The sequence below is a fragment of the Trichomycterus rosablanca genome, chromosome 17 (assembly GCF_030014385.1).
Source record: "Trichomycterus rosablanca isolate fTriRos1 chromosome 17, fTriRos1.hap1, whole genome shotgun sequence".
NCBI classification, from domain to species: Eukaryota; Metazoa; Chordata; class Actinopteri; order Siluriformes; family Trichomycteridae; genus Trichomycterus; species Trichomycterus rosablanca.
The window spans coordinates 4971546-4986435 of NC_086004.1; the positions used below are offsets into that span (position 1 = coordinate 4971546).

The window sequence follows — 14890 nt, forward strand, 5'->3', positions numbered from 1 at the left end:
GTTTGTTTGTTTGTTAGGCTTTTAACATCATGTTTTACACTTTGGCTACATTCATGACAGGAACGGTAGTTACTCATTACACAAGGTTCATCAGTTCACAAGGTTATATCAAACACAGTCATGGACAATTTTGTTTCTCCGATTCACCTCACTTGCATGTCTTTGGACTGTGGAAGGAAACCAGAGCACCCAGAGGAAACCCACGGGAAGAACAACTCCACACAGAAAGGACCTGGCCACCCCACCTGGGGATCGAACCCAGGACCTTCTTGCTGTGAGGTGATGTAGGGAGTAGAACATACAGTTTACTACAGTGCAGAATCAGAAACGCTGTGAGTGGAGCTGTGAGTGAACAAACTGTGACTAAATAATGAATGTCAAATCCTAAAAAATCAGTACTTAAGAGTGTATAATTACTCAACATAAATATCTGGTTAAAAAAATTCTCAACTTGCCACGTCAGGCTGCACATAGAGCAGACACGACACTGCTTTAGCCTGTAAGGTGAAGGGCTGTGTCTCAATCTGCACATGATATCCTATAGTGTGTAGTAGCTTCTCCACTGGTTAAAATCTAATTTAGTTTCACTGTATTGCATGTGCTTGGGATTATTGATTTATTATTTGTTTATTAGCATTTTAACGTCATGTTTTACACACTTTGGTTACATTCATGACTGGAATGGTAGTTACTCATTACACAAAATTCATCAGTTCACAAGTTTAATATCAAACACAGTCATGGACAATTTAATATCTCCAATTCACCTCACCTGCGTGTCTTTGGACTGTGGGAGGAAACCGGAGCTCCTGGAGGAAACCCACACAGACACGGGGAGAACACGCAAGTGGGGATTGAACCCAGGACCTTCTTGCTGTGAGGTGACAGTGCTACCCTCTGAGTCACCTGCTTGGGATTGAAAGCCTTGTGCAGTTGTGTTAAGAAACCCTGTGGGAAATATCTTTAACCACTATTACCAATTACAGGATGTAGAATTCATACTTAACCAATGTGCTTTTAAACAACAAAAATAAATAAATAAAAACCATGAACACTCGAGCACTTTTAAAGCATTTTGAATTTAATAAACCACACAATCTCAGTAAAACAAATCATCACACCATGCATTCAACTATTCCAAAAACAAAGTTTAACAAAATCATATTTTAAATGAGTGAGTATTTGCCTAATGGCACAGAATCAATAAATAAGTTTGGGTAAGATTTATAATACTCTTTAAGCCATGTCTATCTGAGCCTGGATTGTATGAGCTGCTTCTTATTTTAGAGCTATTTATAATGTACCTTACTAGGAAGGGGAAAAAACATTAAATGATATTCAACACATCAGCATTCATACTGACCGAAACTGGAGTGATTAAGCCTGATGACATCTAGCTTTGTGAGCTGCTGATTGTAAAGTTACAGTGTTAAAAATATTATGCTGTATGATAACTTGTACAATAAAGCAAATGCTGGTAGTAAAAAAAAAATCTTTCACCTCCCTGAGTTAGCAGGCACTTAGGATCACAAGTCAGTCCATCAACTAAACTAACAAATAAGAAGGGATCTTTTACTGGAAGTGATTTAATTCCTGCCATAAACAAGTTTAGTGTTAACAGAGTATGATTCTTAAGCAATTAGCTTTTTTCTTAACATTTAAATTAAATTTAGCCTAAAGATTGGAGTCTAATTTGAGCTTTTTTAACTTTGCACTAGAGCTACGACTTGTATTCCCATCAATTCACTTGTGCAAGGATCAGTTTAATAAACAAATCCCATTCCAAAAGAGATTGGACCTTAGGTAAAATTGAACTGCCTTTTACAGGACTAACAGGACAACAGGCCAGTTCCTTATGTGAAGAAGGGTGAGACAGAGGCAATACAGGACTGGAAAGTTTTGCAGAGTACTTGTTTTAACACTTTCCACAGGTAAACATGTGATACTATCATCATTAAGTATAAAAAAACATTAACAAAAAGGCTTGGCTGATAGGTTCACCACTGCATACAGGATAAGTTTGACAGTTAAAAAAACAACTTCTCAATACATGATTGCTAGTAATCTAAGGACCATCTACACTCCATAACAGTATGAAAATATTCAATAACTGAAAAAAATGTCTGTTTGAAATGGCAAGGACATAAGCCAATACAGACGGCACTGCATCAAACATGAGTGTTCCCCCCTAATGGCCTTATGAATACTTCAGAAAACTCTTGAAGGCAAACCGTTTGTTACTGCATCTACAAATGCAAATTAAGACTCAACTACTCAAAGCAGAAGCCATATATCGATAAAAACTGTATTGTTAAAAAGTCGTACCCAGTACGGAGAGTCACGCTACGCTGCTCTGTCTAATAGCTCCAGTGCAAAGTTTGAAAAAACAGCAGACACAATGCATGTCCTGGCTGATCAACAACATTTAGGTAAATAAAAAAAAACTAACACACAATTCACATTCTGTTCAAAAATAAAGTTTCCAAATCAGTGGTAGAAGACGAGCTTGTTCAGCATTCCCTTCTTCATAAACCGAACACGTCCCTGCCTCCACTCCGAGTCACCACCAGGTATAAAACATCCTGATGTGTGTTGGAGTTTAGGGCTGTATAATTTGATGGTGCAGCAGTTCGATATGATTGACAGGACAGGAAATGCTTCTTAGCTATGCACCAGATACTGGTGAAAATAAATGCCAAACAGGCTGCTGATAAGCTGGCAGGCTGCTACCCACCAGGTCAGGAAAGCAAAAATTCCTCTGAAGAAGAGAGGGGTGAGGACGGAGCGCAGCGCAGCAAAGACCTCGGACAGGTGAGCCACCGTGGCCTGGATGTCCTCCTCCATGTCCTCGATATCGTCCTCGTCGGGATCTTGAGTAAGTACAGGAGGAGGGGCAGTTGGGAGGATGGGTGCCGGCGTCACTCCTGGAGTCTCAGCGCCCAAACCCCATGAGTAATCACCTGGACAGATGTAGTCAATCAGAGACAAATGTGTTAATTTAATAACTTTGCAGTTTAAAGTCATTGCAAGTCATTTTAAACAAACTGCTCAGAATTGTGAATCTTTCGAAACACCTTCAGAAATTTGTAGACTGACTGACTTTTAAATAACAGCACTATTATTATTTACCTTTATTTAACCAGGATGATCTCATTGAGATTTAAAATCTCTTTTTCAAGAGAGACCTGGTCAAGAATGGCAGCAACACACATCCGTTACAATACATAAAACAAAACAGTTTTTACAATTTTTATCAAAAAAAGACACCATAAAACAACTATTAAAAGCAGTAGTTCTATATTTCAATGACAAAAGTCAAGCTGTTACAAATAGGTTATGCACATATTGAAGTATCTGCAGATAGTATGGTCAGAATTTGAAATATACTAGCAGTGGCCGACATGCCCTGTACCAACAGTTGAAGCTAGTGTTGGTGGTGTGATAGAGTGGGAAATACTTTCTAGGCACAGACTGATGGAAATTAAAGATTTTTTGAATGGCACAGTCAATCTGAGTATTGTTGCTGATCATGGACATCCCCTCCCATTTACATTCACAGCAATTAGCAGACGCTTGTACACAATTCAAGAAACTGAAGTTTAAGGACACAAAGCACACACCACCACAAACTGACAGACAATAGGTTTGAGGTACTTTGATGGCATTTCTAAAATGTCACAGAGAATTCCATTTGTTCATATCACATTAAATCACATAAAACAGTCATCAGTAAGTGATTCTACTGTACCTAAAGACTTTAGTGCCAGAGTTGAGAAGAGTACAAGCAGAACTGGGATGACGTACTGCATAGTGACTACTGTCAGGTAGCAGTAAACACGTGTCACCTGCAGACACAACAGCAGTTAATAAACGTGTACATAATATTACAAAAAAACTAATTCTTAAATAAACAAGTCTGGATCAGACTGCAAGCAACATCGTATTATCGGAATTTTCCGATCTGCTTTAGTATTGCATAAAAAAGATTGCAAACCAGGAATAGAAAATACGATAGAATTTATTAATAAAACCACAGATGTGGAAACTGCCCTCTCTTGTAAGGCCCTGTTTATTCAGAGGCTAAAACTCAGCAGATAAGTCAAAACCTTAGTGTGTTTTCAAAAGACTACTGATACAAAGCAAGTAGGGGCCTTGTATGCAGCAGAATACTGTAGTACAGAATTAACTAGCAGTGGCCATTTGTCCTTGGACCCCTGCTACTGAAGAAAGAGGGAAAACTCAGACTTCAGGTAGAGACGTATTCTGCTGTATTAGTGGAACCATCACCTTCGCAAACAAAATGTATAAACATTAAAAAGAATGATTAATTTCATGCCTTTCTCTGGATGTCAATAGCAGCAATACGGCCAGCTTCTTTTTTTAATTGCTCCACCCATTTGGGGGCGAGGTTGAGGTAAGCCTGCAGGTGCTGGTGGGTCAGCAGCAGCCTCAGCACACACAGTCCCACGATGGTCCACAGGCGTACTGAATCGAAAGTTGCACTGGAAAGTCTGAGAAGCACACAAATAAATTAAAGCACTGAAGCTGGTTACAAGTTGGTTAAAGGTGATACACTATATAGGGCCAAAAATATGTAGACACAAACATGAGCTTGTACATTTGAAGTTCAATTGCGCAATGAAATAAAATAAAACAAGACGCTGAGGTGCCCAGGTGGTGAAGCAGGCTGATGAGCTAGCACACCACTGCGAAGCATTGTTTAAATTATAAAGTGTTTCTAAACAGCAAACTTTACAACATGGAAACAAGATGTGATAAAACCACACTTACAAGGTAACTGACGTCTTTCCCATAGGAGTATTTCCCAGAAAGTCCCGAGCAATAGGCTTGATCCACATCACAAGAATAACCAGCGGGGACAGAAAACTCATGTGCAGAAGGATTCTATTAAAAACAGGACAATCAAAGATTCATCTGTGAATGATTTTTCATGTGTGATAAACTTTTTAAGTTGTGTTTTCTTAAGACACTTGCTGTTTACTGAAAAAATATAATCAAGAACTTCGTACTGCATGATTGGCCGACTGGCATTCATCTGTACGGCGTCTAGGTGGGTTTGTGCCAGGCGAAGTCCCGGAAAAGCAAGCAGAGCTCCCAAGAAGGCACAAATAAATGCCAAGCCCAACTTCACTCCCAGTTTGGTGAACGGAATTCTAATAAAAAAAAAGTATTAAAAAAGAAACTACAAATAGAGCACAAATTCTTTCATTTAACCCATAAAAGGAAATGAGCAACTTACGACCACTCGAGGCCTTGTTGTTTGGCAAACACTTCAAAGTTATCAAACACACTGGTGAAACCTGGAATGTCATAAATAGACTTAAGGTTGATGGAAACATAACCAGGATAATTTAAAATAAATGAATGAAGCTAAAGTCATACCAGACTCAAGTCCAAACTCCAGAAAGTCTTCTCTCACCACCAGAACCAGCATGGCCACAAGCAAAGAGAGAAAACCGAACGCCAGACATACAGAACGCTCACCGCCCTCATCTGAGCGGAAGTAGTGGCTCATCAGAACATGCAGAGTCCTCCTGGGAACTCGAGTCAAGGAGTTTAAGTGGCAAGGAAAGCGGTTAAATTAGCCGAACAAAGCAAGGGGTTAATGGTCAATAAACAAAACCTGAGGCTTACCAAGGCTCTGTAAAGAGGAGGACAAAAAAATGAGAAACAATTTTTTTAACTGCACAAACTTTGAGATCATCTCCAAAACTATGCATGGCAATGCCTATTTCATAAGAATTCTTTATTAAATGTTGGGCTGATGGTAGTTACTCATAGAAGATGTAAATGCAGCATCTATGGGCAGCATAAAGACATGAGTCAAATCAGTATGGCTAGATGACTGGGTTGAAGTATAGCCGAAAATGCAAGGGGTGCTCACAGGCAGCCATCGTGAGTACCCACTGACATTAGTCCAAGCGAGAACAAGACAAACTGCTTTTATTGTGCCACTCAGGGGCCTCGATCTTAAACAAATGCATAAGTTTTGTTTAGCAATGTGGAAAATAAACAGTATCAGAATTGTTGAAAATAGCTGCTGCAAAGACTAAGCCAATCAGCCAATACATTTAAAGAGTTAGACATGTTTGCACTGAAAATATTTTAGGTCTTTAAGCTATGTTAAGTTAATAGATTCAGAGCAAACGTAAATAAACATACATTATGCTAAACAAGTGGGAAAATGACCTACTAGCTTCCAGCATTTTCTTCACAGCATGGCTGAAATAAAAGGATACAGGCAAAAGAACACCATCAGGACACACCAGATGGCTCCAATGTTGATCTCTTTGCTGGCATCCACCACAGCATAGTAGCCTTCAGTGAAAAGATAGATGCCCGCTGCATAGACAGCAAAGTCAACCAACCACTGATACTCCACAAAGAACCGCAGAACTGCACACAAACACACACAAACACAGAGCGTCAGGAAGCTTTACAAGCAATAACAGTAATTAATGCATCCTTAAAACTAAAGCAACCCTACCCAGAGCATCTAGAACGTTGACAGGGGTGCTCTCCAGGTGTAGATCGATGTCTTTTGGAACTGTAAGTGGCTTTGGCTCGCTATGACCATTCTGCCTCCTAAAAAAAAAGCTCAAGTTAGACACTGCAAAACTGAAAAAAATGGAAATGCAAAATCTACTCATGACACCTCACACCTGTCTCTCCTGTTGGTTTTGCCAGGCATCTGCTTCCCTGCTAGCGCACAGAGTTCACCCTCGGATGGATGCTTGAACCTCAAGAGTCTGAAAGAAACAATAGCAATATTGTCAATGACAGTAGCACATGAAATGAGAATCTCTCACAAAGGACTAATATGCTACTTACCTGCCACTGCACAAGAGCCAGCGTGCAAAGGAGCAATGCGGGGCCATTTTCTGCATTATGCTGACAGCCAGCAAGCTGACAACCAGCTGAACTCCCATCAGTGCCTACCAGAAAAAACATGTCAGCTAACTGTTTATTGGGAAACCTATTTTACAGGTAGGACACCTTAGGCCTGTGAACCAAATAATGCCAGCAGACACATTTTATTCACTTCCATGTAAGTTAAACAAAACAATATTTAATCGTACTGCCCAGCATTTCTGTAGATTAAAGCAATAAGTATGGTGCTGGATCATCAGTTCTATTAATTGCTTATCAACACTAGATTTAACATGTTACCCCAAAGTCACTTGATCAGTGTGTTTCAGAATTTAAGAAGTTGTATAAACACCCACCATTGTGAAATGACACAAACATTTGTCCTATATTTACTTTGTTGCATTCTGAATGGAATGAAAACTACTGATTAAGATAATGCTAGTCAAGCTTGGGCATCAGCAAGTTCATATGTTTATAAAAAAGGAAGTTGGCCCAGGTGGCGCAGCGAGATATTCCGCTAGCACACTAGCGCAGAGTTTCTGAACTCCTCGGTTCGAGGCTCGGTGTTGCCACCAGTCGGCTGTGCGCCATCTGGAGGGCATAATTGGCAGTGCCTGCAGCAGATACAAATTGGTCACCTAAATTGACCAAGCTTAATAATCTGCAGTGGTCACTTGTTCTAGCCCTCAGCTGATTCAGTCGATGCAATGAAACAAGTAAGACTTGATTCGCTGGTGGGACCAAGTAACAAATCAAATAATAGTTACCGTTTAAAAAACTGTGTTTACACACAGCAGGGTTTGTTTACAGTAGCAACAGACAGAAACATGCAGCAGTTTGGGCTAGCTTTAGAGTAGACCGAAAACAGTTTTCCCCCCGACTTTTAAACCTTAGTTTTGCCTTAATTAACAGGGACAAAAGGAATAGCAGATTTCCAATCCATGGAGCATGAAGAATAATGTTCGGGGGTGGGGGCAGAGATCAGTGCACCCCTAGTGCCTGTCCCAAAGCCGGAAAAAGAGGAGGGTTGCACCAGGAAGGGCATCCGGCATTAAAATCGTGCCAAATTAAATATGTGTACGATTGATCTGCTGTGGAGAGCTCTAATGAGGAGCCAAAAGGAGTCATTCATTCATTCTGCTTATACATTAGACTAATTAAAATGTGTATTTATAATAATTAGATAAAGCTACATTCCATAGCTTTTTGGAAATGAAGGTCAGTCTGTAAACATGAAGGTTTCTCCCATCAATATTTTCATTACATTTTTTCAACAGATCTATCCTGGTCAGGGTCGCGGCGGGTGCTGTTTCACCGCAAAACACTGGGCGCAGGGCAGAAATACCCTGGTAAAAACGCCAATCCGTTGCAGTGCTTCGGTGTGTATAAGGCATTGTTTTATACCCACTGTGAGATTCACTTTAACCGCATTATTGCAAGTGTTCAGGCTTCAATCATGCTACTGTACAGCCTAACCAGCCTAATACCTGTTTTATTAATAAATAGCAATATCAACCCTCAGAACATGTTATGCTGATCATAATGCATCTTTTATTTCATACTCTAAGCGATATAATGTTGTCATCTGAAATTAATTTAAGTAGATTTAACCAGCCAGTTAGCCATGAAAGCTAAACAGCAAGAAGTATTTAAATGTTAGCTAGCATAGCATAGCATAGCATCTCTGCAGCCTTACAGAAGCTAACATCGCTTTATAAGAACGCATTAAAAGATCAAATACATCTATAAAGTAAAATATGTTGATAAACTGTTATAAACTTACCATTCTGCTTTAACTATGTCAAACAGTGTGCATCCATACAACTAACAGCGGCTACACATGTGCTGCACACTTGAGTACCAGAAACAGCTGAATGTGTTTTGAATGACAAGCGTGACCTCGGGCGGAGGGCGGGAATTGTGTGATATCTGAAATTCAATTGGTTTACAACAACAGCAGGTGGAATTCGATTGGTCTACAGAAACACGCGAATGATTTCATTGGCTCACGTCTTTGGATAAAAATAGCTCTATCCTGCGTGTAGTGTTGAATTACAGGTAGTGTTAAAGAAACACTCCATAGTTTAACTTTCTGTCAGATTTGTAAATCTACAGCAACTATTCTTTTCTTTTCTTTAACTAAATAAGTGGAACTCGTGTTTTATATATATATTGTGGGTCAGAAATATGTATAGAGAAATTTACATTTTACATTTTCAGCATTTAGCAGACACTTTTATCCAAAGCGACTTACAGTTGTGACAGTATACAGTCTAAGGAATTGAGGGTTAAGGGCCTTGCTCAAGGGCCCAACAGTGGCAACCTGGCAGTGGTGGGGTTTGAACCGGAAACCTTCTGATTACTGGTCCAGTACCTTAACCACTAGGCTACAACTGCCTGAATACTACTGCTACTACTACTAGGATCTGTAATAATAATAATATTAATAATAATAATAATAATAATAATAATAATAATAATAATAATTATTATTATTATTATTATTATTATTATTATTATTATTATTATTATATAAATGTGCTAGAAAAGAACAATGTACATACTGGTTGTTTGGTTGTACCAAAGTGAGTCTCATCCTACAATTATGCAAAATATAATAAACGAATAAAAAAAAAAAAAACTTTTGTCAGCGTAACAACAATCCTTAAATGATGGATTATTTGCTGATGCATTCGATAGCAAAGTAGCCAGCCTCAACCCATTTGTGCTTTTCCGCATTTAGCGGACGCTTTTATCCAAAGTGACTTACAGTACTGAGAAAGCATATTGTCTGAGCAATTAAGGGTTAAGGGCCTTGCTTAAGGGCCCAACAGTGGCAACCTGGCAGTGGTGGGACTTGAACCAGCAACCTCCTGATTACTGGACCAGTACCTTAACCACTGGGCTACAGCTACAGCAGGGTTACAGCTGCCCCTGGCCCATTAACTCTGAAGCATGAGCTTAACTAACAAAACAATTACCTTGATAATGTAAACTAAATAAATGTCTTGTTGTGCTGTTTGGTATAAATACAGGTCAAAATGAATTTGCAAATAAATGTTTCTATGTTTATTTGAGTTTTGGGGGGTGGCAGGGTGGCTCGGTGGGTAGCACTATTGCATCACAGCAAAAAGGTCATGGGTTCGATCCCCAGATGGGACGGTCTGGGTCCTTTTTGTGTAGAGTTTGCTTGTTCTCCCCGTGTCTGTGTGGGTTTCCTCCAGAAGCTCTGGTTTCCTCAAACAGTCCCAAGACGTGCAAGTGAGGTGAATTTGAGATACAAAATTGTCCACGACTGTGTTTAACATTAAAACTTGTGAACGGATAAACCTTGTGTAACCAGTAACTACCTGTCCTGTCATGAATGTAGCCAAAGTGTGTAAAATATGATGTTAAAATTCTAATACATAAATATTTGCATTTTACAACCTTGGGATATACAAACACTGAAACAACTGTTAACTTGCATAGCTGTACATGTGTGTTCAAAAGAGCAGTTCATTTGCAGTTTTAGAGCCAAATGTGTCTTTTGTAGAACTTTTGTCATAATGTAGCAGTGATTTTAAACATGTAGGATGGCACTGCTTGACGACTTACCTGTTTGACTGCATGATATGTATTATGTCTGGTCCAACTGAAGTCAAAATTTACATAAACTTGTAAGTATGCCTATGCATCTTGAGGCAGTCAGTTTGTCACTAAGCTGTTTTTTTTGTCAGTGAATAAAACTTGTTAGTCTGAAAAACAACTTTATTGAAGTTTTTTTTTTGCCAAAAATATACATACAGCAAATCAGATATTAATGTGGTCTTGTAGAAAATCTGTAGTAAATTTAACTTAGATGTAGGGCTCCTAAATCTTTCATTAGCTGTTATGATTGACTATAACTGGTGACTTCTTTGTGCCCATATAATTAGGGCTTTTTGTCTTTTACATAGTCATGATTTGGAATTTGTTGATTTTGTTGATTTGGATGTGCTGAAATTTAATGTCCAAAACATATTTTTGAGAATGACTAAGCCAACAGTCTTTTGGATTTTGCACTTTTTAGACATGCATTAAACACATGGGTGGGATGATAAAATGTGGTAGGGTTATGGAAATGCTGACCCCTTAAAATTGGGTCTCTGCCCAAAAAGTTAGAAGTTAGAAACTAGTTCTGACTATAGAACATGATAAGATTAAATAAATGTAATACTTCTATATTTGGATATCTGGTGCCCTTTATTTGACCTTGAATAGGAAACAGCCTACTTTGCAGCATAAAAGAAAACAGCAGCTTTGCGATGATCTCTTTGTTTCCATGCATTTATTTGGTAGCTCATCCCAGGTCTGTTTTCCTCCACTGATGCACAGAAAAGTAACCCCTCTGTAATTCTACCAGCATGTAGAGCTTTATTGAAATAAGGATCTTGCATGTGTCTGCATTTGTTTTAAGGATATGGCTTCTGTTTGAGAAAAGGATGTATCTTGCTATAATTTCCTACCTTGGTCTATTTTTTTTCCAGCAAGGGAAACCAAACTTTCATAAGAAGTGTACAGGAGAATACATTGTTGTGTAAAATTATGTGATCATTTTGAATCACATAAATTCACACATGACATAGGGAAATAAATAAAAAAAATAATAATAAATTTGAGAATTTAACTCCCTGACCCCGGTTCAAACCCAAATCTGGTGGTGGGTTAGCGTAATAGATTACAGTGCCACCCAAGCGGACATCTGTAATAGTAAGAGCAATAATATATTGACTACTGCACTTTTAAACGTTGATCCAGTAAGATCTAAATCTTATGATATGGTAACACGTTTTGAGGACCAAATTCATGACCACCCGCAAGCACAGAGAACAAAACACACAACACAGTGCACAGCTCTCATGGGCCTCACTTTTCTCATGGGCCTTTCTTTTGGAGCTGTATGGTCTGCCTTTTCAGAGAAACATTCAGACTGAGGCACTGGTAGAAGTCAGCTTCTATTGTATGTCGGTTATGCATATTAGTCATGCTTTATTTGAATATATGCAAATGAGGACTCGTCCACTCATTCCCACATACAGATGACCCATAGTTGGTGGGGGCATGTATTTGTGGATGGGATTTGAAGATAATGAAATTAACACAGAGGTGTATGTTGGCACACCTGATAGACTGCAACAGCAACATTTGTCCTAGGGACTAAATGTGAGTAAATGTGTAAGTGTTTAATGTCCCATGATAGACTGTACAGTGGCATAGCTACTTAAACCCAATGCCATTTACAATTCATTACAATTCCATTTAAAACCTTATAATACTTCATGGACTATGATGCCATGTAGTCTAACAAGGTTCTCAGAACCTTTAAAGAAAAAAAGCTTAAAACTATTGCAAATCCTTCATTGTTCTTTAGATAATCCACCTTATTGCCTTATCTTACTACACAACTTGGTTTCAGTGACAGTTTCAGTGGCATTTAGCAGTGGATTATATATTTGTGGATAGATAAAAGAAAAGGGTTTTCTCTGACACGTTTCAAATGGCTAATGACACTTGGGTAAGCTCTTATGAACCAAAAGTCATTCAAGTAAGTAATTACAAGGTAAACAAAAGCAGCAAATCATTTATTTTCTGCAGCATTAGTACTAATACAAGATGAAAACTAATTAGCACAGGGGGTTGCCATGTTTTCGTTTGTGAGCAGTTATATTTGTGGTTAAGTGAAGGGCACATAGGCTCTTGCATTGACAGCAGCATTTTAACACTTCTGTTTTATAATGTTCTCCAGATATTTTACCCAGTTTGTTGAATGAAGACCCGTTTCAAATTAACCAGTGCACCTTTAATATCTGAAGCATTATCTAGATATTTTGGCAGTCCCAACGTGGATTTACTTATTTCTTTTCAGATTTAAATTCCCTATTAATTTCTTACATTATATTTTTTAATATTTTTAGTCGTACAAATTCCAAACTCAGGTTTAAAGTTTAGAATAACTTTTAAAGCTAACTCACAATTGTCATAAGTATTGCATTTAAATACTGCTTCACAATCATGCTTCACATGAAGTAAACATGTGCTGATAATCGTTGTTTTCTAATTGCTGCACTATCATAATAATAAAAAACTCATGGTAATCGGTCCTCTACCGGTCAACTATAATTTGTAAACGGGAAAGAAAAACTTGGGAGATCGAAAGTGGATTCATATATTTTAGAAGAAGGTCTTACATTTAAAAGGATAACCAAAGCTTAAAGTGTACATCGTGATTTAAATATTTGAATATTTAAATAGTATTTAATTTTTATGTTGGAAAGTCGCAATCTGGCAACCCTGAGGATAAGGGGCTTGAGTTATGCGCTTAAACTTGACCAGGAGGAACTGTAGGGGTATGAGGAGACGGAATGTGGCCCTCAGTCTGCTCTTTTATCCACAATCACTGCCTGAAGACCTGATGTGAGCGCTCATTTCCATAAGCTGCTGCGCGACACCAATTAAAGCTTCAGTCTCTTCTTTTCTCTCAGAGAGACTCCGTGTGGTCCTGCTGAACCAAACCGAGGTGAGTTACCTCCCAAACTTCATCTGATCAGAAACAAATCAATACTTAATCATAACAGACTGTTTATAGCAACTGCTACAAGGTCAGATCTGATTTCAAATTATAGGTTTTCAAGAAAACACATTTATGTATTTTAGATATAGATTTAGATTTAGATTTAGGCCACTTTGTTATATAAGTCGCGGTATCAACTTGTATTGTATTTTTTATTTATAACTTTAATTATTCATTTGTATTTACTTATTTAACTTTCTTATTGGATGTCTGTCTATTTAAAAAAATTAAGAATGAATTGTGTACTAGCAAGATATAGTATACAGTTAAAACAATGCACAGTGTTATAGCACAGTTCCATATTTTTTTATCTGTATAGAATTAAATTACGATAAAAAAGTAGGTTTTAAAACGTCAAAGTTTCTTCAACACAGTCTTGATGGGTTCTACAAAATGCTGGTGCAGCACACACTGGAAGATCTGGAACTGCCTACTGTGTTCATGCCTACTGATGTTTTAATTATATAAGGGACAGCAGCTTTGTTTTTATCTATTTTATTTCAAAATAAAACAAAGTTTGAATCGAAGAGTACAGATTTTGCACAATGTTGTGCAGTATTACCAGACTAGGATGAGAACTTGTTGAATTTTACCTCACAGTGTTAATTAATGCTTACTGGTGGTTTTGCTGGTCTGATGGTATGTGAAGTGATGAAGATGTTTTTACTGATTAACTGGTTGACTTTATGACCTTTAGAGCCTTCAGCTGCCTCCTAAAAACCCACACATGCACTATGAGGTCAAGTTCATTTTATAAGTATGGTTGATTATTAAATAAAATTACAGGTCATTTACAACAACAACAAAAAAACAAACTATACCTATATTTCTCTCTCTCTCTCTCTCTCTCTCTCTCTCTCTCTCTCTCTCTCTCTCTCTCTCTCTCTCTCTCTCTCTATATATATATATATATATATATATATATATATACAGTATATATACAGTATATATATAAACACTGAAGTATAGGCATAGTTTTATCACATTGTAAACATTTGGTACATCATGAAACAATGCACCTTTCTGTCTGAAAACTATCAGTTGAAACGTTAAAGGCTATTATTTCAATATCGCAAGTAATGAATTTAATAAAGCAGACTAATTATAAGTTCTCTTTAAGACTAGTTTATGGGCTACTGTTTTACTATAACTATAGCATTTATGGTTATTATGGCAGTAACATTAAAAGTTTTATGACTCTTGCTTGGACCCACACTTTTCCTTTTCTTATTGTTTACGGTTTTTCATTAGGAAGTCAATTATTGCATATTATAGAGATGTTTTTTGTAGCCCATATTGCCTATAGTTTGCCTTTAATGCCTTATTAAACTGAAAGTAGGCTTTATATTTTTTATGTTTGCAGGTATATTTAAATGAACCGTGAATGTCCATGAATGTCCTTGCATA

General features: G+C 37.8%; 1 protein-coding gene across 1 annotated transcript; it reads right to left on the minus strand.

Annotated features, from left to right (window-relative positions):
- Positions 1-1081: 1081 nt before the first annotated feature.
- tmem161a (transmembrane protein 161A) lies at positions 1082-8747 on the minus strand. The gene is made up of 12 exons (XM_063012810.1): positions 8675-8747; positions 6853-6956; positions 6684-6770; positions 6509-6606; positions 6261-6417; positions 5404-5555; positions 5261-5321; positions 5031-5174; positions 4792-4905; positions 4337-4511; positions 3749-3845; positions 1082-2960 (listed from the first exon to the last, which is right to left on the minus strand). Exons 1-12 carry the CDS (start codon positions 8675-8677, stop codon positions 2662-2664), a joined length of 1491 nt encoding a protein of 496 aa, XP_062868880.1. The 5' UTR covers positions 8678-8747; the 3' UTR covers positions 1082-2661.
- Between the last annotated feature and the right edge of the window lie 6143 nt (positions 8748-14890).